The sequence below is a fragment of the Zosterops lateralis genome, assembly GCF_965231275.1.
Source record: "Zosterops lateralis genome assembly, chromosome: 15".
NCBI lineage: Eukaryota > Metazoa > Chordata > Aves > Passeriformes > Zosteropidae > Zosterops > Zosterops lateralis.
This window is the reverse complement of record NC_139775.1, coordinates 3,615,456-3,638,703: the sequence shown is the minus strand read 5'-3', so window position 1 is coordinate 3,638,703 and position 23,248 is coordinate 3,615,456. Positions and strand designations below refer to the sequence as shown.

The window sequence follows — 23,248 nt, the reverse complement described above, 5'->3', positions numbered from 1 at the left end:
GAGAGACACGGTGTCCTCGACCAGCACCCCTTGTGTTGGCACTGCTGCTGCGCACACCAGCACACGAGACAGTCAGGATTCCCCTCAGCAAAACGCTGCAGCATCAAATCTACATCAGAGCGAGTTGTCTAGACTTCATCTGCTCTCAGCGGAGAGGAACAGACACTTCTGGGGCATCACTCCTCTCCTCCTCAGGTAGACACCTAAATAGGTCAGACAAATGGCGCACTGGGTGTGTGTTGGTCTCTCAACCGCCAAATAAGTGATGCTGGACAAGGGCTCAGAGAGTGACCTAAGTGCTCAGTGACCATCTCCCCTTGTGCTCCCAAATAGTGCTGGTGGCAGCCAAATCAACCAAAAGCTCCTTGAAAGGTGGTTGCCAGAATGAGAAGGCGAGTGCCTAACTAAGAGGGGAGTTGGATGGATATCCAACACCTCTGACTGCTGACTGTCTTTCCTTTGTGCTTAGTTTGTGCTTGTCTTTTGTTTTGAGCAGGTGAGCCAAGGGATCGAGCGGGGACAGCCAAACACATGGAGGCACGGGGAGATGGGGACCAGCACCACCATGTGCAGCAAAAAGAGAACGAGGAGAAGTACTATAAAAAATGAAAGGAAAGCTTGTCTCTAAGCCTGAACAACTCCTCTGCACAGGCGCTTAACTTCATGACTCCCTCCTTGAGATGCCAGGGGCCTGGTGATGTGGGGCCAGCCTCAGCCACCAAGACCTTGGTAGCAGCCCTTGGCTGCTGGCTGCCGAGTACCGTGGGCACCGAGATCCGCTTTCTCCACGGACGCTTCCCTCCCATCTCCGAGCCATGAGGAGAAGGGAGAGGCAAGCAAAGCTGCCGAAGGAGCACTAGCTCACACCTTCCCAGCCCCTGTCCTGTTCCCCGCTTCCAGCAGACCAGGAACCCCTTCTCTGTGCCGCCCTTCCAGATGGCAGGTCGCCGGTGGGCCGCGACGTCAGCCCTCTGCATGTGCGTGGCGGCCGTGTCTCTCCTGCACGCTGGTGGGGTGCGGGCAGACTGCTGGCTCATCGAGGGGGACAAGGGCTTCGTCTGGTTGGCCATCTGCAGCCAAAACCAGCCCCCCTATGAGTCCATCCCCCAGCAGATCAACAGCACCATCGTGGACTTGCGGCTGAACGACAACAAGATCAAGAGCGTGCAGTACGCCTCGCTCAGCCGCTTCGGCAACCTGACATACCTCAACCTGACGAAGAACGAGATCTCCTACATCGAGGACGGTGCCTTTTCAGGACAGTTCAACCTCCAAGTGCTGCAGCTGGGTTACAACCGACTGAGGAACCTCACCGAGGGCATCCTCCGGGGCCTGGGGAAGCTGGAGTACCTCTATCTCCAGGCCAACCTCATTGAGACCGTCACCCCCAATGCCTTCTGGGAGTGCCCCAATATAGTGAACATTGACCTGTCCATGAACAGGATCCAGAGACTGGACAGCAACACTTTTCGGGGCCTAAACAAGCTCTCTGTCTGTGAACTCTACAGTAACCCCTTCTACTGCTCCTGCGAGCTGCTCGGCTTCCTGCAATGGCTGGAGGCTTTTACCAACATGACACGCACCTACGACCGGATGCAGTGCGACTCCCCGCCCGACTACATGGGCTACTACTTGTTAGGCCAAGGCCGGACTGGCTACCGCAATGCTCTGAGCATGCTCTCTTCCCTTTGCACTGGTGGCTCCTACACTGTGATCCCTCGTTTTATCCCTCCCAGGTACCAGGTGACCACGGTGCCCTCCGAAAGCCCCTGCTCCGAGGAGGAGTGCTCCTCCGGTGACGGCACGACACCGCAGTTCTCCCTGTTCACGCCCATCGGTGAGACAGAGGTGCGCCCCAACATCCAGGTGAAGCACCTCAACCACAACTCGGCCGTCCTCACCGTGCAGATCCCCTACCCCTTCAGCAAGATGTACATCCTCTCCCAGTTCGAAAACGGCTTCTCCTCCATGATCACCAAGCTCAGGAAGAAGGAGGAGAACATCACCGTGAGCAACCTAGTAGCACAAAGAGATTACACCTACTGTGTAGTCTCTGTTCACCAGTACTCCAAGTACAACCACACCTGTGTCACCATCACCCCCACCAGACCCAACCGCAAGGAGCCAGTGCCCACCCCTTCCACTGCCACCCATTACATCATGACAATCCTGGGTTGTCTCTTTGGCATGGTGATTGTCCTGGGTGTGGTGTATTACTGCCTCCGGAAGAGGCGCCAGCAGGAGGAGAAGCACAAAAAGGCTGCCGGCAGCATGAAGAAGACCATCATCGAGCTGAAGTATGGGCCAGAAATGGAGACCACCAGCATCACCCAGCTGTCCCAGGGACAGATCCTGGGTGGGGAGACAGTGACCCGCATCCCCTACCTACCTTCTGCTGGTGAGGTCGAGCAATACAAGCTGATTGAGAGCAGTGAGACCCCCAAGGCCACCAAGGGCAACTACATGGAGGTGAGGACGGGTGAGCAGCCTGAGAGGCGAGACTGTGAGCTGTCCCTGCCACCAGACACCCAGGGCTCTGTGGCTGAGATCTCCACCATTGCCAAGGAGGTGGACAAGGTGAACCAGATCATCAACAACTGCATCGATGCCTTGAAATCTGAGTCCACCTCCTTCCAAGGGGTGAAGTCGGGGGCGGTCTCCACGGTAGAGCCTCAGCTGGTGCTCTTATCAGAGCAGATCCCCAGCAAGCATGGATTCCTTTCCCCCGTCTACAAGGAAAGCTACAACCACCCTCTCCAGCGACACCACAGCATGGAGGCGGCCCCCAAACGCTCCAGCACCTCTTCCAGCGGCTCCATACGGAGCCCCAGGTCCTACCGCTCCGAGGGATCGGGCCACAAATCCGAAGCCAAATACATTGAGAAGACATCCCCCACCACTGACACCATCCTCACTGTGACACCGGCCGCGGCCATCCTGCGGGCAGAGGCGGAGAAGATCCGCCAGTACAGCGAACACCGGCACTCCTACCCCAGCTCGCACCCAGGGGAGCAGCACGACAGCATGGGCGGGAGGAAACCCTCCATCCTGGAGCCTCTGACCCGTCCTCGCCCCAGAGACCTGGCCTACTCCCAGCTCTCTCCTCAGTACCACAACCTGAGCTACACCTCCAGCCCGGAGTACACCTGCAAACCGTCGCACAGCATCTGGGAGCGCTTCAAACTGAACCGCAAGCGGCACAAAGACGAGGAGGAGTACATGGCAGCCGGCCACGCCCTACGGAAAAAGGTCCAGTTTGCCAAAGACGAGGATCTCCATGACATCTTAGACTACTGGAAGGGTGTCTCTGCCCAGCAAAAGTCCTGAGTCCTCACACACAACTCGTGACTTAACACACTAACTGGACCAAAAAGAAATCCGCAGCAGCTATTTTTATTCAGACTGTCTTTGAAACAAAATAAAAAAATTTAAAAAAAAGAAAAAAAAAAAGAGAGAGAATCAATTTAAAAAAATAAAAGAGAGAACAAATAATGAAAAAAAATCTATAAATATTCTATATAATATATAAAGTGAGATATTAAAATGTCCTCACATTGGTGAGACATGCACCAAATTTGAACACAAACTTTGCAAAGCAAATGAACTGTGGAGTGGGAAAAAAAAAAAGTTTTGTTTCATTTTGATTTTTTTAAAAAATATAAGAAAAAAGAAAAAATTGAATATAAAATGAAAATGAAAGAGCGGGCAGAGAGGTCTGGCGTTTTCCAATATTGCATTGCATGAGTCCCTATTCCGTGATTTTGTGGATTCTTTGTGAACAGTTTGTGTTCTTCCTTCCTTCCCTTCCAAAATCAACAGCGACAAAAACAGCAACAAAAACCAAAAAGAGACCAGAAGGAGCTCCATCTTTTGGGCTGTTTTTGCAAACGGAGTCTTCCAGTTTAGACTTTTACCCGGTTGAAGGCCCGTTCACATTTTCACTCACTAAGAGGTTTTACCACACATTGCATTGTAAACCGAAGTCGTTAATTGTACAGAGAAAATTTCTATATTTGCAATGTTTGCTGTATAATGAGAAAGAGAGAGGAGAAAAAAACAATACTACATCTACTAAAAAAAATATATCTATATATATCTATATTCACCTGTTTGTACCAGGTTTTAATCATGGATTTTAGAGAAAGAGATGGAGTTTTATTTGAAGGACTTTTTTGTTGATTGGCTGGTTGATGGGATATCTTTTGGAGGGGGGAATGTTTGGATTTCTAAGTGTTTTGTTTCGATTTCTTCCACCAATTGTCTGTATCCAAGTTCTCATCACATCCAAGTGCATTGAAGAAAAAAGGCTCATACCCAGGAAAATAGAATCCCTCACCTTATTCCAGGTGGGAGACCATCACCACCAGGAACTGGGAAGGGGATGAGAAGTGAAGGGCTCTTGGCTGAGCAGGTGCCACCATGCAGTGGGATTTCTGCTGCAAATAAAACAATATTGGTCTCTGCCCCTAAACAGCTGTGTCTGGGCAGTGGTAGCCCTTGGCACCAGCCACTGAGGGGTGGGTTATCCCCCCACTTTCCAGGCGGGGAGCCAGTGATAAGTTAGAGCACAAATCCTCTTGCTGCTCTGCTGAGAAGGAAAGAATGGGGGGTGATTTTGCTTTTGAGGTAAAAGACACACAGCTTTTACAGCTTGCCCTTACTGAGACCCCCTGGGGAGCCCCTGACCAGCCCTTGGCACTCAGAGACTGGAAGGGAAAGTGAAGGTTCTGTGTCCATGGGTCCACCCAGGCAGCCATGTCCCCCCATAACCATTGCTGCCCAACACTGTTCCAAGACTCCACAGCTTTTTGCCCCATCTCTGAAATACTCACATGAGGTGAGAACGGAGGTGTGGAGGCCATGAAGGCACTCCCAGGCCACACTGGTGGCCAAAGGAGACTATTTTGTCCTGATCAGCTCCAGCTGAGTCACAAGCCCCTGTGTCTCACCCACCCCAGGACCAACCCAAAGTGAGGGCTTTGTGAGGGTCTGGGAGCTGCCCTGCTCCCAGGTGAGTGTGTGGGAATGCAGGGAGCCAGCACACTGAGGTGAGGTGCTAAGCTCCCCAAATGCAGCCCTGTGAGGCCCTGCTGCTTTGCCAGAGTTTTTTCCCTTGCATCCTGCTCACAAGTCACTTTGGATGGACATCCTGAGTCCTGATGGATGAGCACTAGGGCCCAGGAGCAAACCATATCCCATCCTGTTATTTCAATATTTCAAAGCGATTTTGACAGGTATTCTTGCGAAAGGTTATGTTTGTTCAGAAAGGAGCTGAGCCAGGAAGACACAGAGCAGGCTGGGAAGTGCACAAGTTCATTCCCCGTGGTTATTTGTGTAGACAACAAACCATTAGCAGAGATTCATAATAAAAGGCAGGTAATTTCTCCAGGAATGCATTCGGTCTGCCTGAGAAAAGGCACATTCCTCCACCTCCTCCAGGTGCCCCAGATCCTGCCCACAGCACACAGCTTTCCCAGGGCTGTGTATTGCTCACCAAGCAGTGAATAGGACCTGAAGGGGGGAGTTGAGGGTCACCCCTCTCTTGTTTAGTGCCATCATGGCAGGTCCCTCCCTAGATTTCAGCTCTAGCCCCTGGACCAAAGCAAACCCTTCAGCTGAAACAGCCTTTCCTCGCAAACCCTGAGTGCCTCCTCATTGTGTTGGAAGGGACCTTAAAAATCATCTAGGATTATAAAATAAAAGGCATCATTATTTAATTCCAGCTCCCCAGCCATGGGTGAGGATGCCACCCACTAAAACATGTTGCTCAAGTTCCCATCCAAGAGAAATAAGACTTGGTCAGCAAGGATGGATGATGGAAACAGTAGTGGGGCCTCCTGACACTGTTTCATGATCTCACAGGATTCCTTAGCAAGATGCTGGAGTGGTCCAAAGTGATGGCAGCTCATGAGTTAATTTGGGCTCAGATGCTCCAGGGTTGATAGTCACTGATAGACACCCAAAGAACTTCCTCAGCTGATCTCTGCCTTGAGACCATTCCCACACCAGTTTGGAAATGGCATCAGGACCATCCATGGAACTGGGAGCAATGGCCCAGCCAGTGCAGTGTGGATCCTCCTTGCTGTGGAGGAGCAGCCAGCTCAGCTCTTTATCTGGGGCCACTCATTTTGCTCCTCTGCCTCTGTTTCCTCTTCTGCAAATGCTTCCTTGTGGCACTGAGGGCACAGGCTGGCTGGGGAGGCTCAATTAATTAATTGGCTGTCTGTGAAGCCCATTTAGCTCCTAGAATAAAAGCTGCTATCGAAATGCAAAGCTGTTAGTGGCGTAAAACAGCAGGGGCAGATGAAATCAAAGCCTGATTCTGTTTTCACACCAGGATTTCACTGGTCATAAACCAACAGAGACTGACACAGGAATGTGATATGGCAGTGCTGGCCTTTCTAAATTAAACACTTCCCACATGCAAGCTGTCTGCAACTGGAAAGAAGGAGAATTAGAAAAAGTCTAGGCCCCTCTATCTCCAAGATATCTCCATGGCATCACCCAGTACCCTATTGTTGGTGGGGCCTCACCACAGGTCTCCAGATGGCTCCTGGGCTGCTGAGCACCTTCCAGCTCCTTGCCCTCCCTCCAAAACAAGGTGCAGTCCTGGCAGCCATGGTCCACATCCCTTGGCAGGAGATGCCATAAAGTTAGCTGTGAAAAAAGCCAGACAAGAAAAGGGAAGATGTCCCATTGTCCCCAAGGCCACCACTCCATGGATGAGCTCCAGGGCTGGCTCTGCACAGGGCCTGGAGAGCTCTGTCCACAGCACCTTCCATCCCTCCAAGGCAGCTGCTTTACAGACCCCTCTGAGGATGGAGTGGGGATTTTATCACCTGTGACCTGCTGGGTGTTTTTGTTCTTTGTTTTGTCTCCTGTTCAACCACCAAAGCTCTCAAGCTGCTTCTGCAACGAGAAGTGATACCTTGTCCAGCCAGGCTGCTCCTGCTGCCCCAAACTCATCCAAAGGAAGAGAGCTCCCCATCAAACTGAAAGGAGAGGCCACAGGAAAGGCATGTGGGAGTGAAGAGGAGGGGAGGCTATGGGGAAAAAAAACCCCACAGTTCCCTGCAGTAGTCATAGCCCTGGGGCCCTGTGGAAATGCATTCTGTTGATGCCCTTTCTGTGTCCACAAAACTGCTGCTGTCTCAACAACCTGTCTCCAAGGGCAAAACCACAGCAGCACTAAAAATCCTTCCTCTGATCCCTCCCCAAACACCCCAGCAAGGACAGCTTCTAGTTGGAGAGTAAATCCAAGCCCACGTTACCCATGGCTCAATCCTCACTCTGGCCCAGAGTCAGCAAAGGACCCTGCCATGTGTTACAAAGCCTGTGTGGCATCTAGAGCCTGGATATTATTTAAAAACCTGTAAATTAGGACAGAAACATCCCTTTATATAGACATGCACCATTTAAGCCCAGGATTCCTGAGGGCACCTGCCAGCCCTGTTGTGCACACCGGGGGTGTCCATCTGTTCCAAAGCATGGCCCGTGGGAAGGGCCACGTTCACAGACAGGAATGTGGAGCAGCACAGGGGGGCAGTGCCTGCCCAGCTGCCTCCCTGGTGCAGCAAAGCACTTAGAGGGGAGCTGGGGGCTGCCTCCTTCAGAGCTGGTGGGTATTGGAGGTGTGAACTGCCACCTTCCCTGCCCAGCATTTGAGCCTCCTGATGGCTTCAGCTGAGTCTGCCATGGAACCAGGTGCAGCTCCCATGGGAAGGGTCTGGGAGGGTACACGGGGGCCCTGAGAAGGGGAGGTACTCCCATGGACCAACCTGACCAGACAACAGCCAGACTTCTGCTCAAATCAGGCTGGTGTCCTGCAGTGCTTCCTGGGTGCTGGCACCTTTCCTGGGACTGCCAGAGAGTTGTCCCTCTCCCAACCCCTTTAGTGCTTATGGATCAGCCCATGCATCAACACCTGGGAGATGTCCAGGGCTGCTGGAGGGCCAGAGCCAGAGCAGAGCCCTGAGCTCCAGCATGTTCCCTCACCCCAGCAACTTCAGCCAAGTGCTCCCCTCTGCCCATTTTTGAGGTCGGTCCTTCCCTGAACCAGAGTCTTGGCGAACCCAGAGCTCCGTTTCCCGAGAGCCCCAAACTCCTCCCGGTGTTGGAAGCGGCTCTGCGGACCCCGGGAACCACCACACAGCCCTGGCTGCCTGACGGGCTGTGGAGCGATAAATCACCCTGCCTGCAGGAGAAGGGGGTCAGCAGGGGTGGAGGACAGTGCGGTGGAGGCGGCTCCATCACAAACCCTCTGGGGGAGGCGGGTCCAGGAGGCAGCGGGGGATGCGCTGCGGCGGCTGGACCGGCCCCAGGAGCGCGGATCGATGGGGTGATAGAAGCCAGCACTGCGATGGGCTATTTTTAGCACAGCCAGCAGAGCAGGAATTTGGGAGCCCAAGTCAGAATTTATTTGCATCTGTGAGTGCTCGTCAGGGGGAGGGCCAACAACAAGACCCAGCGCGGGTGCAGGAGCGCCCTGATGCCAGTTTTGGGACCTGTTCACCTTGGCTTCAGCTCCTCTTCGGTGCCCATCGTGTCCCTGTCCTCTGCAGTGCCCTTCAGGGACAGTGTCACCCCCCCTTGGGGACAGTGTCACCCCCCCTTGGGGACAGCGTCATCCTCCCCGCCCCTTCCCAAAGTTTGGAGCTGTGAGCATGTGGATGCACATGGGCACAGAGCAGAGGAGAGGGGAGAGGATGGATTTCAGGTGATAAAGGGTTTATTTGGGAAAAGCGCTGATCCTGCCTTAAATGCCCTGGGCCTGTGGACAGGTCTCACAGTGTAGCTGCAACACGGCCGTGGCCAGGCAGGTGTGGACCTCAGAGGTGTCCCAGCCTCTCCTCCAGCTCCTCTCTCCCTTTTTCCTCACCAGAGGCTTTCCACCATGGGCCCTGGGTCAATTTTTCTGGGTAGGTGTTCTGAGATTAAATTGCTCTCCAGAGAGAGGAATATAGCACATTTAATTTCCTTCACCTCCAGCCCCCGGTGCAGCAGTGCCCAAGGCACTGAGGGTGGTGAAGGTGCTGGTGGGCATGGCCAGTGCTGCTGGAGAAACCAACCCAACTCCTTGGCTTGGAGCAATGACTTTGGTTTCACCTGGATTTCCTTAGGCTCCAAGTTTTCTTACCTCCTGTGTGTCACAGCTTCTGTTTTACCCCTCTCAGCCAGCTCACCAGCACCACCAGAAGGGTGGTAGAGATTATACAAATGCTGCCTTGAGAGTTTTGCTCAGTCCCACCTTCTCCCTGCCCAGAATTTAAGGGAGGGAAACCATCTGATCCAGAGTGCAGCCAGTTTTCTGGACTCAGTTTCCTTTGTGAAAGGGATGAGAAGACACAGAAGTACCAGGGATGTGGATTTTCATCACGTGGGGAGTAGCCCAGCAGGACAGTTTTTAGTTTATTTTTGCTGCCCTTTCTTTTGGTTCAAATTGGATGTGAGCATGCCTGTATCCATCCCTCTGCAACCTCCCTGTCCCTGCAGAGTAACCAGAGGAGCCTGCCAAGTCTCCAGGTTTGTGTGTGTGCCTTTTCAATAATTCAGTGGGAATGTTAATCACAGGGTTGTGCTGTTGTTCCTGTACGAGCTGGATCGCTTCTCACATCCCACCTACATCTGTTTTTTCACACTCAGCTCAGCTGTCTGGCAATAGCCATTTGCTGCTCACCTTTACTTGCCTTGCCATTAAAGAGCTCATTAATGTACTCCATCCTTGCTCTCTTTGGGATGAGAAGATTTCCATTTCTGTCTTTTATCAGCTTTCACACGGCTTACATCCTGTCCTCCCTTCACCATGCAATGCCCTTTCCTAATGAGCTCTTCTCTCCTGGTCCGTCTCATCCATTAAGATCTGTGAGTGTTGTCCCCTGCATTGTCTTGCTCATCTCCTGGGCTCTGCTCTGGGGCTGTCATACTCCTCAGTGTTTTCAGCTGTGAAAGGAAGCAATCAGCCCCACACACAACATCCACCTCACTTGCTTTCCTAGCAGCTCTCCAGTCTGGCTCATCCCACCACAGCATCCAGCCTTGACAGACTCCTCCATCCTTGCAGAAGCCCCTGGCCAGCTTGACCTGATCTGCAGAAATGTGATGGAATGCCTGTTTGTGTGTGGTGCTTGCAGCTTCTCTCTGCTGGGAGCCTCTTAAATCTGTTCCTCTCTCTCATAAAAGCATTGCTTTTATGCAGCAGAGCTCTCCTTGGGCATCTCCTGCCTTGCAATCAAGAGCTCCCAGCCCATCCAGACACAGGAGGCCTCTCTGGGTATTGCAAAAGCTCCTCTGTGGTCTCACAAGTAAACACTGGCACTCTTCATGTGATGCAGCTAAATTAATTAATCTTGTTCCACCACATTTGGAGCCAAGACACAAAGGTTTCCATTCCCTGAAGGTTTAAGCCTAAAGTCTGCCTGTCCCAAAAGTGCCCTCCTGTCCCACCTGGGATTTGTGTTTCAGTAAGATTTGGAAGAGTGGCAGCAGAGCAGAACACTGGGAGGAGCTCCAAGGGGCTGGCAGAGCACAACCCCCTGGAAAAGTGGCCATGAGCACAAACAATCTGCCACCATCCAGCGGAAACATCCCTGATGTGTCCAGCTCAGCTTAGGCTGACAAAGAGCTTGTGTACACAGCTGTGCTTTGGGTTTTTATCCCCAGCCATCTCAGGTGCTGCAATTTATTACCTCTCCATACAAACCTTATCTCAATTATATCCTCAGATCATTCTGGCTGTAACAACACTCCCACCCACCTCAGGGGTTGCACACACACATCTCTGCCTGGGAAATCCCAGGCAGAAGCACAGCAGTCCCAGGAATGACAAACCCTTCACGAGCTGACAGCTGACAAGCCCCAAGCTGCTCTACAGCTTCCTCCAGCCTTGCAGGGTGATCACAGCTCCTAAAAGACAGATGCAAACACCAGGGTATGATATGCCAGGAGGCTGGCAGCAGATGCTGAGGAGGGCAGGTGGCTGGTGTGGCCACTCCAAAAGTATTTCCCTGGCAGAGCTCGTAGCCAGGGAGGACAGTGAGATGAGGGGTGGGCTGGCTTCTGGTCTCCCACCATCTCACACTTGGCTCCTGAAGACCAGATGTGGCCCAGCACAGTTGTCAGGAGTAGAGAAGCAGAGATGGGGATGCTGGAGCAGAGGTGAGGGCTACAGAAACAACCTGAGATGGTGAAACACTTTTGGGCACTTTTGTGAGGCTCTTCTGGCTGAGGTGACTGAGAAGCCCCTGCCCCAGGGTGGCTCTGCAGAACAGCACACCCAGAAGAGCCCATCTATGGCTGTGAAGGAATGATCCATCTATCACTGCTCTGAAGCTGCCAGGAGATGGATTCACCCACTGGAGTGAAATCTGAGCCAGTCCCACTGTTCTGCAAAGCCACAGAAGTACATGGGTGGGGATCCCAGATCTGGTGGGGGAGATCAGCATTGGAAGCACAGCACAAAGCCCTCACAAAGAAGAAGAATAAACCCAAACATCACAAGATGCCAGCAAGTGGGAGGAGACAGCTTATCCAGGGAGCTAATTTAGCTGGAAGGAAAGGGAAAGGATGCAAGATGTTCCCCTATTAAGAAAGAAAAACAGCATGCAAGAGCAAGGAACCAGAGGTTGCAGTGCCCAACAGAAAGTGATGTGGATGCATTCGAGTTTAAGAAGCCAAAGCAGAGCTGGGGCAGATTCTGGAACCAGAACAAAGTTTCTACCCAAGCTTGAGAGGCAAAGGTTAGGATGAGACTTGCAGAGACCTGGAAACCACTGAGGTGGGTGAATTGTAAGTGGCACCGTGTTTAATCTGGGCAGAATGCATGAAACCAGATAATGTAATTGAAAGGGTTATTTAAACTGAGTATTCAGAGGGAAAAATAAAGCATAGGAGGGAAAATAATAATACTTAGCACTTGTAATGTGCTTAGCATCTTCAAAAACTGGTCAGCCATTAACTGATTGCTCCTCTGCTCAGTCCAAAGGCTAATAAAAAGGGATGGTTCATTTAGTTATTTCACAGCTGAGCTTCTCGATAAGGCATGAGGAAGTGATTGCTGCTCTCCAGCATGTTGGTAAATAAACAGTTGGAAGTAGGAAAATACAAAATCCTCTCAGCCCTTGGTCACAGCTTCATGCTCAGCTCCCTCCTTCCTCACCTTGAGTTTGTCCAGACCAGACCTGTGACATGGAGTTTGTCTGGAGGGCTGGCAGGGGAGCGTGCCAGGGATGGGTGCCAGGCTTCCAACAGTTCCAGCTCTTGGTGTCTCCTGCCCAGGAACTGCCCCTGTGCTCGTGTCCACATGAGCAGGGATATGTAATCTGCAGGGCCCTTGTCTGTGGGTGGGTGAGATTGGGGCTCAGAGAGTCCCCACCTGTGAAGCCTGGTGGCCTTGGCAAGCACAGAGGCTGAGGGAACCAGGCAGCCTTTTGGAGGAGGAAAGCATTTTATATTTGTTTTACTTAAAAAGCAAACTGTTCCTTTTGTGTTCGATGAGCAAGCGATTTCATAAACTCGGCAGGGGAAACATGACACACTTGGTGATTTCCAGCCTCTGTTCTTGGCAGCAGCACTGGAGGAGCAGAGAAGTGCCCAAGCAGCTGCCCCACACACACTCCCCCAGCTGTCTGGGGGTGGCCAGGGGTCTGGAGGCTGCTCCTGGTCAGGCCTAAAGGGAAGCAGCCAAGAAGAGGAAGTGCTTGTCAGGATGAAGCCATTCAGCTTGACTCCCGTTCAGTCCCAGGATGGGTGAACAACAAACCAGATGCTGGTACCAGGCAGGTCAGGTACTGCCAAAGGCTCCACATTGTGCCCCAGGTACAGTCGCTCACTCAAAACAAGCAGCCACTAGTTTTGCCACCCACTTTGTGATGGTTTCTGGCATTATCACTACAACACTGGTCTCATCACATCAGGGAAATGGAGCTGCACAGATGCTCAGCTGCCCCCATACAAGTGCCCTGGTTTTGGTGCAGTTATGCTCCAGACCCTGCTTTGCAGGGTCTCTCAGAGACCCTGCTCCAGGTGTCCCAGGCCTATGCCAGAGGGATGTCTCCATAGGGTCCCACTGGACTGTGCAAGGTCTCCAGCTCACTCTGGGCTGCTGGGACAGCAACCAGGAGAAGCAATGGTTCACCCATGACCTGCCCAATCCCAGTCCCAGCAGCAGAGAAAAACTCCTAGAAGATGATAGGGAGCTATTTTTCCACCTCGCTGTTGGGTGATCCAAGAGGGGTCCTGCTTCACAGAGATGCACAAGAATTCAACTCTGAAATCATTTCTTGGGAAAAAAATACATCCCTCAGGATATAGGGCTGAACTTGGCTTTTCTGGGACACGTCCAGCAGCAGAAGGGCCATCATCATAAGCCTTTGGTGGAGACAGGGGTTGAGGGCTCTTACATTCCTCTGCCTTTTTGCCCCATGCACTGCCTCCTGCTCCCTTGGCTGTGGTTCTGGGTTTTGTGCTTTCTTTCTTTCTTTAGGTTTTTTCCTCTTAAATGAAACATTCCCCAACTCTGCTGTGAGCACAGCTCTGTGGATCCCGTGCTGAGAGGATGAGCCAGGTGGGAGCAGGAGGGAGGTGAGTAGGGACACCTCACCCCAGAGTTATCCCTAAGTGCCTCTGCCCTGAGGCAGATTTAGCCTGAGGGAGGCATTTGGGTCAGGACCTCAATGATTTACAGTGCAGGACGTGTCCTTCTCATCATCTGGGGGACCCAGGGAAAGCACTGAGAGACAGCAGCAGCCTTGATGGGTTGTTTAAACACCTTTCTGACGGGAGGGAGTTTGGGATGCGCTGAAGACGCCTTGTTGACTCCTGTGAAACGCTCACGTAGAGCCGGGCAGCAGCAACACGGTCTGTGCAGCCTCCCCTGCCTGCTCCCGGCATAACGAGGCCCGATGGGTGTGTGTAAACAAAGCAAGCCTCTCCCTCGCTGGACCTCATGCATCATTTATAGGCAGCTTTTCCGTGGCACAAGGAACATTTACATATGCCAGCATTAATTCCGAACGCCACTTCAAAGCCATCTCTGTCTAATGAACCCCGCGCGCCGCGCACGGCAAATTCCACCCCAAAAATAATTAGCAACACACGCCACCAAAGCGTTACAAGGGGAACGCAGCACACCACCTGCTGAAGCAAAATGAATGCCTGATTTATTTATTTTTTTTGCCACTTTTTTAGCAATATTCAGGCACTGACTCAAAGCTGTGCTCTGTTCTTTGTAGGGAAGCGTAACGTTCCCACTCTGCTTTCCATTCTTAGAAGAGATTGATTTGGGAGGGTTATATAGAACCATAGAAAGGTTTGGGTTTAAGAAACCTCAAATATCATCTAGTTCCAACCCCCCCACCATGGACATGGGCAGGGCTTATGTTTTCCTTACATTGCAACTGGACAGAGCTGTGCAAGACCCTGCTGATTTCTCCACAGCAGGGGTGCCAGGTGGGAGTTAGGGTGCAGGCAGCTCTATGGCCCTTTCTCTGAAGCTGCACAAGTCCCAGAGTTTTGGGATGCTGTCACCAGCTGGCCAGTCACAGGCTGCTGCTGGGAGCAGGACAGGACTCACTGAATCTCCCCCTGGTCAGACATTCCCACAGAGCCTTTAACCCCTGAGTGGGATCAGTCTCACTGAGAAAAAAGGAAATGAGATCAGGAGTCGAAGGTTTTGGTGCCCCTACCAGCTGTGGTGCTCCCAACCTGTACTGGCTGCAGGCAGCCTTGCTGTGAACAGCTCAGGGGACAGAGCTGGCTGCACTGAAATTATTTCTTTAATCTCTGTCAGAGCTGCTTATCCCAGCTCACAACAGGAGGAGCAGCATGTTTAGCTCAAAGCCTGATGTGGTGGCATTGCCATGGGAGACCCAGGTCACAAACCACCATGGCAGAGAGATGGAGACCAAACCTGGAGGTGGCTGTGGGCACAGGGGGACCGGCTGTGCCAGGATGGTGCTGGGATCCTATATTCTGTCCTCCTGGAGTGGAAGGAAAGTGCTTTGCAGGGCACAGCTCTCAGCCTGTGTGTCTCTCCAGCATCAAACCATGGAATTCAAATTGTCAGTCTCTGCCTTGTTAGGATTCAAGGGGTTAAACTGTTCTTCCTATGCAAATTAAGCTTAATTAATCCTTTTCATCAGTTGCAAATATACCTTCTGAACCCTATTAAAAACATGAATATGCAAATTCAGACCTTTTTTAATACTCATTTTCAAGGACTTGGAGTCAGGCTTGATTATTCGATTCCCGTTAACAGCCTGTAAAACCTGGTGCAAAATTTAATTTCCATTTTAAGTTACAAAAAAAAAAAAAAAGAATCTGTTGGTAATTAAGCTAATTACAGTGTTACACTAAAGAGGAGACAAACAAGGAGGACAAGATCATTCATTACATTTAACACTGCTTATAGGACCTGAGGACTGTCCTGAGATAACTGTGAAGCCAGGAAACAGCAGTGATATAAACAGGCTGTGTGTGAGGAGGCTGTAGCTATTGGGGGCCTGGTGCTTTCCTTACCTGGGGAACAAACCTGCTTCAGTCCCATGAGCCATTCTCCTCTTTCTGTTTAGGACAGGAGCAAGGAAGAGGAGGTGCAGCGAGGCTGGAGGTGTCCTGTCCATGTCGTGGCACTGACACTGTGGGGCCTCTGCCTGGATCAGGAACATGCTTGAGGTTGGACTTTCAAAGCAACCTTATCTGCCAGAGCTGAGCATCCTGTGCAGGTGAGATTTCCATCTTGCCCGAGCACTTTCTCTGTGTGCAGAGTGCAGAGGGGAGGTTTGCTGACAACTCCCCTTGCACTGGCAAAGCCATCAGGGAAGAGACATGACAAGACTCTGCAGAGATATCTACAAACTGCTGCTCCACAGCCACACTGGGGAGCAAATGATGACCAGGATGTGGGCTCCTGTTTCTCATGCCCTTGGCCAGCCCATGTTGGGAGATGCCAACCAAACCAGCTCAGCCCACACCACCCAAACCTCCCTTGTGGTCACCCATCAGAGCTGGGCAGTCAGTGCTGGTAGCTCTCAGCTTGCGCATCAACCATCCTGTGCCTCCAGGCTCTGCCTGCACGTAATTTTAAAAAAAAGCAATGCTATTAAACTCTTAATTATATTTTAACACCACAATGATCTCTTAAAATCAATCCTCAGAAAACCCAGCATCTATTCTGCACTTGGTGCTTTCTAGTCAGTTTGTGAAGTTAATTTGTGCCTTCCCAGAGCTGTAACCCTCACCTCAGGACAGCAGCACAGCCTGGTGGGCCCGGGTGGGGACTCCCACGGCTGGGGTGGCCACACATCACACAGGGGGTCAGGGCTAGTGCCAGGATACCAGTGCAGGACACTCCAACACTGAACCACAATGCTGGGATTACCTACAGACACCCAAAGACATCTGACACCGGCCAGGGCATCCGTGCTGTCTGGGGAGCTTTTCTCTCTCCTCTTAGCGCAGCCACCAGGAAGGGCAGCTCTGCTCCCCGTGGATTGGTTCATTCCTCGCCATTGCCTCCTCTCCAGGGCTGTTCCTTCCCCTGGCAGGACTCAGGCAAGAGGAGCTGTCACTTCAGAGCTGCCACTCTTGGGCTCTGCCTCCAACAGCGGCATCAGAGCAGGAGCGCATCATGTACATCATCACACCCAGGGGCTGCAGTGTGACTCCAACACTGAGCTGGGGAAAGGCTCAGGGACATGGAGGAGCCAGGGGAACCCAAAACGAGCTGAGGAAAGGCTGGAATAGCCCAAAATTGAGCTGAAGAAAGGCTCAGGCACGGAGGAGCCAGGAGAGCCGTGCTGTGGACAAGGGTGAAGGAGGGACAGTTTGATTCCCCATCACCCTGTTGTGTAAAAGGCTGTGCACGGTCAGTGGGGAGTGGGAGGCATGTCCAGAATGCAGGACCCAAGTGACATCCATGGTCTCATTTCTTTTAGGAAGGCCACTCTCTGAAGTGGCCCAGTAGTTACGGAGCAGCCCAGCAGATGAACCAGTCACTCCCAGCAATGTGAAGTATCTGCCATCATACAGCACAAATGTCACTCAGAAGTTGCTCCTTCAGGGGAAAGGTTCATCTGCCAAACTGCAGAGCCCCTCATCTGCCTGGAGAGCATTTCCCACCACACTAATAGCAGAAGTTTCTGACCACACCAGTGAAGTGTGATAAGAGAGATGATAAGGGAAATTCTCTCACCCTCTAGGCAAGCCCTTCGACCTGCCTGGTGCATCTTGTCAACTGTATCATATTTTGGGGAGAGTCAAGGATGCAGAATTACCTTCTCAGTCCCTGCAGGCAATCAACTTGCTCCCCGAACCATGAGATATGATTGCCCTTATTACTTTGGCTTGCATAGCAGTGAGCCTTGTTAATGGTCATAAAATTATCCAGCCCTTATTTAAATCCTACAGCCGTCTGTGTTTCAATGACCTCCCGATGGTCTCTGGCTTTGCTCCAGGCTGAAGAAGCATTAGAAGGACCAGGGAGGAAAAAGAGACAGTGGGAGGATTAAAGTAAAAAACCCAGAACCACAACAAGCAACAGTCAACAAAGAGAATTCAAAGTGAAAGAGGGAATATTAAAGAGAGCTCAATCAATCAGCTGGAGAGTTCAAAAAACATAACCTGTCATGAAGAAAAGGAAGCAGCTTCAGGTAAAATTAGCAACACTAATAAACTCATCAGCACTGGAGCCTGGGCCAGGAAACAGCATAGGGAAGATGAAGGGGTTGGTAGAGGCTTGATCCCATGTTGGGGAAGCAGAAGAAAACTGACACAACCTAAGGGAATGTGCTTTGGTGGAGGAATGTGGTTTGGGTGGAGACCAAAGACATGGGCTGCTTCTGAGACCTCCAGCAGCAAGAAGCTGCCTTTGTGCTCCTTAAATTACATGGCATTATTCTCTTTTTCTTCTATTTTTCTTGTTTTGTTCGCTGTACTTGCTCTGAGGGAAAACACGCACAGAAGGAAGACACCGTGGGTGGAAAAACAGGAGGGGCCACTGGGATGGCCTGTCCAGGGCTGGGCTTTGGCCAGTGATCTTTCTGGAGCAAAATTCTCCTCTTCCTTTTGGATAAAAGACTGTTCTCCTGTCTTTTCAAATAACATCTGTCAACCCCCAGAGTACCAAAAGATTTTACAATAATAATCCCCCAGAAGAGAAACAGGAACTGGAAAACCCCCAAGCAGCCAAGAATTGTTTTAATGTAACCAAGCTCCAACACAGATTCCCATCAATTTTGCAGCAAACCTGAGTCATGAAATTAAAAGTAGCATCAGCATATTTCCTATTAGTTATGGTTCCTTTTTCAGAACAGATCATACATTCCTACCCTATTTTTCTAGACACTTGTGTCAATGCGATATCATCAGATGCCGTTCAGTCTTTCCTCTTAGCCTGAAAAAAGCTTTCCTGTTGGGAAGGATGGGATTTTAATATTTAAAAAAGACTTCGTGAAAAAGCTTTGCTGATTTTTTATTTATTTATTTATTTATTTAATATCCCTCCCCTGATCAGAGTGGGTGCATTTTGTAGCTTTTAAATATCATGCAAGTTTTAGCAACGCTGCTATTAAATCTGAATCTGCTGTCACAGCAGGCAGCAGGAATGTGATTCACACCAGCACAGAGCCTGTTCCATCCTCCCCTGCTCCTGTCCTTAGCTACAGTCACCTGGCATCACACACCACCATTGTTTTCCCAACACCTCTCAACAGCTAAAAGCTGACAGAACCAATCCTGCCCTGGCTGTGCCCTCTCCCACCTGCAGCAGCAGAGCTCTACAGGATCTGATATCAGCTCAGTGATGACTGAGGAAGGCTCTTGCCTGTCACCCCTGGGGTTTATTTTGACATGTCTGCCCATCAGCCCAACTCACACTACTCTCAGCTGCCTCTGAGCCCACTGCTGGGTTAGGAAATGAAAAGGGTGCTGCACTGTTTGTTTGGAGTGAGCAGAGGGGAGCAGTGGAAAGCCAACAGCAAGGCTGGTACTGCAGCTGTTCAGAAATGGAGGTGGCTTCTCCTTCCATCCATGCCCCATTTCTTTCATCCATCCCCTGCTCTGCTCCTGCCCTTCACTCTTCTAGGTTCCCACCTCCATCATGAAGTCCCAGTTTTATGTGAGCCCTGTGAGCTCACCGTGCAGCAGCATAATGCCACGAGCAGGGCAGGGATCCTGCTGGCCAAAGCAGGAGAGTCACCCAGCAGCTCCCCAAGCCACGGACAGATGCTGCACCACACCAGCACGTCCAGCCAAACACCCAATCCTCACCACAAACCTCTTCCCAGCCATGCTGCTGTATTAAACTTAGTTGAACAAATCAGTCTTGCTGGGAGAACAGGGAGCAGAGCAGTAATTCACGTCTCCTCCCCACTGGAGGCATCTCGGAAGCCTACTGTGTGTTCTCTCCCAACTTATTATCCCTTCCCTCTCGGGAGGCAACTTTCCAACAGGCAGAACGTGCTTTTCCCTTGTCGCTCTCCAGCATCGCTTCTCGCCTCACCTGTGTTTTGCTAAGATAGAGGGTTTATTGTAAACTTATTAATTACTTCATTTCTCCTGCAAGGAGGCAGAGGAAGAATTTTCCGCGGCAGCCGGGATCCGCTATTGTGTCGGTGGCGGAGCTGAGTGCGGCTGACGTCATGATTCATTTTCCCCATGACTGGGGAAGGCGACTCTCTGTGCCACGCCGTGCATATGAATCAGGCAGCCTTCCCCTGGCACAGCGTGCCCAGCAATTCATCTTCCACTGGGACTTCTTCAAGCAGAAGAGAAAATGACAAACTTTTGCTATTGAGCTTCCCTGCGGAGAGGGGAGTTGGGGAGATGGGGGCTGCAGCCTCCCTAGATCTCATGCTGGTCCCTCCAGCTCTGATCAAGAGCAGGTGGGGGTCAACAGCAGATGTTTTCCATGCCTGTAGATGCATCAACAGGTCTCTAAGTGACTCCAGCAAGCCTGGCCTACCGTGCAGTCACTGCAAGTATCTCAGCTAATTTTCTAGCCTGCTCACTGCTATCTTTTCTCCAAGCCTAGGGAGTGTGTTCCTGCTGAAATCAGAGGGAAATCAATATACAGAGAAGTCTAAAGCAAACTGATTTGGTTCAAGGCAGCAGGGGTTGAGAGTAGGTGATCTCTAAGGTCCCTTCCAACCCAAACCATTGATGATTCTATAACTCTATGAATGAGACTTGCTGAGAAAAACAGAGATAATGATGTCCTCCCTTTCAAAGCACATCAGACCACTGATGTGCTCATCCTCTACAAGTGGGAGAGCACAGCGAGGCACAGAGTGCATCCCAAATAAGAGTCATACACCCAGTTTGGGAAAGTGACACTTTATTGTTATGACAGAAGAGCTACATCCATTATAACACAAAATGTTATAACACCAGCAGTGAACACAGCCCAGAATGCTCCTTTTCACTTTCTACAGTCCTGAGATAACCAAGAGCCATAAAGTCTTGGTGAGGAACCAAAAGCACAGCAGTGACTGAGCCACAGAGGTGTCAGCACAGGTACAGGGGATTCAAATGGCCATTTATGCTTGTGCTTGTCTGCTGAATGATGGCAGACTCAGGTCACTGATATCTTAAAAATAGTTTCAGCCTTGCTGAGTGATGGGATGTTTGCAAGAGCAAGAGACTTTCCTTGGGTCTCTGTCCTCAGGGACCCAGCCCTTGGCTCCCATTAGAAGAGGACAACCATGCAGCAGGAAGTACCTGTCTCATGCAGTTTGTCTCTTCATTAGGGCCCAGATTTAGGGAATCCTTTTGGGAAAAGCTGTAAATGGTGATGCTGGGGCTCCTCAAACCAGCAGTTCCCACTGTATTCCCAGACAGATCCTGAGAATCTGGATAGTGATGAACATATGGCCCAGTTCAAAGGCAGAGATTGGATCCTTAGCACAGGAGAGCCCTGGGATGGAGCTAGACTTGCCCTCCCACAGGAGGAAAATTACACTTTTCAGAAGAATTGGTGGGATTTGTGACTCAGCATGAAAAAAGGGGGAAGAAGGAGTTCCCTGCAAAACAGAAGCAACCCAATACCACAAATTAAGGGTGGTGGACATGAGAATTTTTCCTCACTACCTCAAGTGTCTGCCCAGGGGGGCAAGCCCTGGCTGGCAGGTGTCAGTGGGACACTAAGCAATGGTCTGGCGGCTGAAGAGGTCGAGGGTGAGGGCGCTGAGGAACGCTGGGATGCTGTCCTGGCGCAGCAGGTGCAGCTCGATCAGCTCCCGGATGGTGCGCGAGAACTCTGTTTCCAGAAGCTGCATTTTTCCACCCGAGGAGCTGGAGGCCTAATGGGGAAGAAGAACAAGCCCATTAATACCAGAGGGTTTCAATTCAGCTCCCGTGACACAGCAGCAGTGTCACCCTGAAGCCTCCTTTGGCACGGATCTGCCTGTCACCAAGGACGGGCCATCTGTTTGGCACATGGCATTCCTGAGTCCTGCATCCCCATGTCCCCATGCAGGAGCTCTGTGAGCCTTCCCTGGTGACAAATGTGGTGTTGGTGATGGTCTTTCCAGAGCATTCTGGAAAGAGCCTGCATTGCCAGCACAGAACAGGGATGGTCACCAACACTACCCAGGGTGGCAGGAGCTCTACACAGGGGTTTTCTCTCCATGAAAACACTTATTCCTGAAGTCACACCACTTCTGTAGGAGGGAGCAGACCTGTTCCTAATTAACATAACTCCTTCCCAATGAGTACTTATCCACCCTGCATCCCTAAAGTGTTTAAATCAGCCTGGCAGCACACACACAGCCAAAACCTCCAGAGGAATTATTCCACAGATGCTCTCAAGAAAATAAGGAAACTCAACATGTGGGAAGACATTACAAATCTCCTGTAACATATAAAACAAGAGAAAAAAAAGCTAAATGCAAGAGAAATATGGAATGCTTGAAGCCTCTCCTGCCCCTGGAGGCACAAAAGCGGCTTGTTTATTAATAAACAGCGAAAACATCACAGTGCAAATGCTAATTTTTTTCCCCTGCCATTTTCCTCTTAAAAATACTCCCATTTCTAATTGCTTTGCAGCTCTGCTTCCTGTTGGAGCTGAGGTGGGACAGCATGGGTGGTGCCAGGCATGGCTGGCAGCCCCCTCCTCAATCCGAGGATGCCAAGGTCCAAAGTGGAGGATTGCCCTGTGAGGGGAAAACATGGCTTTACCTGCTGAGAGCCCCAGGGAACCTGCTTCCTTCAGATTTCCTGTTCTCAGGAGCCTGGACACATTTGATTATGAGCTTTCCATGTTTGAGTCACTTTGGATTGTGAGGAGTGCAAGGCACAGAGGATGCCCCTGTCATCCCCAAGCCAGGCAGGGAATCAAAACAAGGTTTCCATGTGGAAAAGTGAATTAGCTTTTATTCAGGACTTTGTTTTGGCTGGGTTGTTTTCCAGCAAACCCCATGCTTTGATCTGCTGCTTACTGGAGCTACCTGATGCCTCCTGAGCACGTCAGGTAGCCCTGGACCAGATCAAAGAGGGAAGCAGATGAAGGAGCCAGTTGGAGGCATCAGGAAGGATGTAAATTCCCAGCCCACGTAAAGCCAGAGGTGTCAGAGCAGAGCAGCAAGCACAGGAGCTGGGTGCTGTGGCAGCAGCACAGGTTTTATTTTCCAAATCCCCCCTGGATTCAGCTTATGAGCAGTGCCAGGTTTGGAGGAAGGTCCGAGTATTATGAATGCATCACTTGTGTCTCCAACTCTCTCAGTGCTGAGTTGGATTCATCTGAAATGGGAATTCAAGCTCCATATGAAATACACAGCCTCCCTCGCAGATTTAAAACACTCTTTGGGCACAGAATTAATTTTCTAAGAATTTACAAGCAAATCCATTAATTGGTTTACTAGTTTAATTAATTAAAGTAAATTCCTTATAAAATTTAGCATCCAGTGCCAGACTATTTGTTTGTGTTTTATGACCTCAGAAACAGAGCAACATAAATGTTTTAAATTTCCTCTACTCTGAGCTCACTGGTGTCATGGGTGAAGGCTACATTTGAATATCTTCTATTTTTTTATGAGATTAATGGTAGTTTCTCTCCACTATTCTTCATAAACAAAGTTTCCTCCAGCAGCAGAGGCAGAAGAATAATGTTCAGAGAAAGTTATGTGGACAAATGCATGCTTCTGAGAAGATTGCTATTTCCCATTGAGTTTTCTCAGCTGTCAAGGGAGGCACCATCCTCCCTCTCACCCCCATGGCCTCTGTCTCCCCAGGAACTCAAAAAAATCAAAGAAAACCC

The 23,248-nt window shown here is 50.8% G+C and overlaps 2 protein-coding genes across 2 annotated transcripts in view; one reads left to right on the top strand and one right to left on the bottom strand.

Annotated features, from left to right (window-relative positions):
* Positions 1-930: 930 nt before the first annotated feature.
* ELFN1 (extracellular leucine rich repeat and fibronectin type III domain containing 1) lies at positions 931-3,941 on the top strand. The gene has a single exon (XM_083872839.1). It carries the CDS (start codon positions 937-939, stop codon positions 3,325-3,327), a length of 2,391 nt encoding a protein of 796 aa, XP_083728965.1. The 5' UTR covers positions 931-936; the 3' UTR covers positions 3,328-3,941.
* A 16,371-nt stretch (positions 3,942-20,312) lies between these two features.
* The window catches only part of MAD1L1 (mitotic arrest deficient 1 like 1), a 346,571-nt gene continuing 343,635 nt past the window's right edge, over positions 20,313-23,248 (bottom strand). Inside the window, exon 18 of the mRNA XM_083872211.1 lies at positions 20,313-21,293. Coding sequence (XP_083728337.1) covers positions 21,135-21,293 — 159 coding nt within the window. The 3' untranslated portion in view covers positions 20,313-21,134. The remainder of the gene's footprint in view (positions 21,294-23,248) is intronic.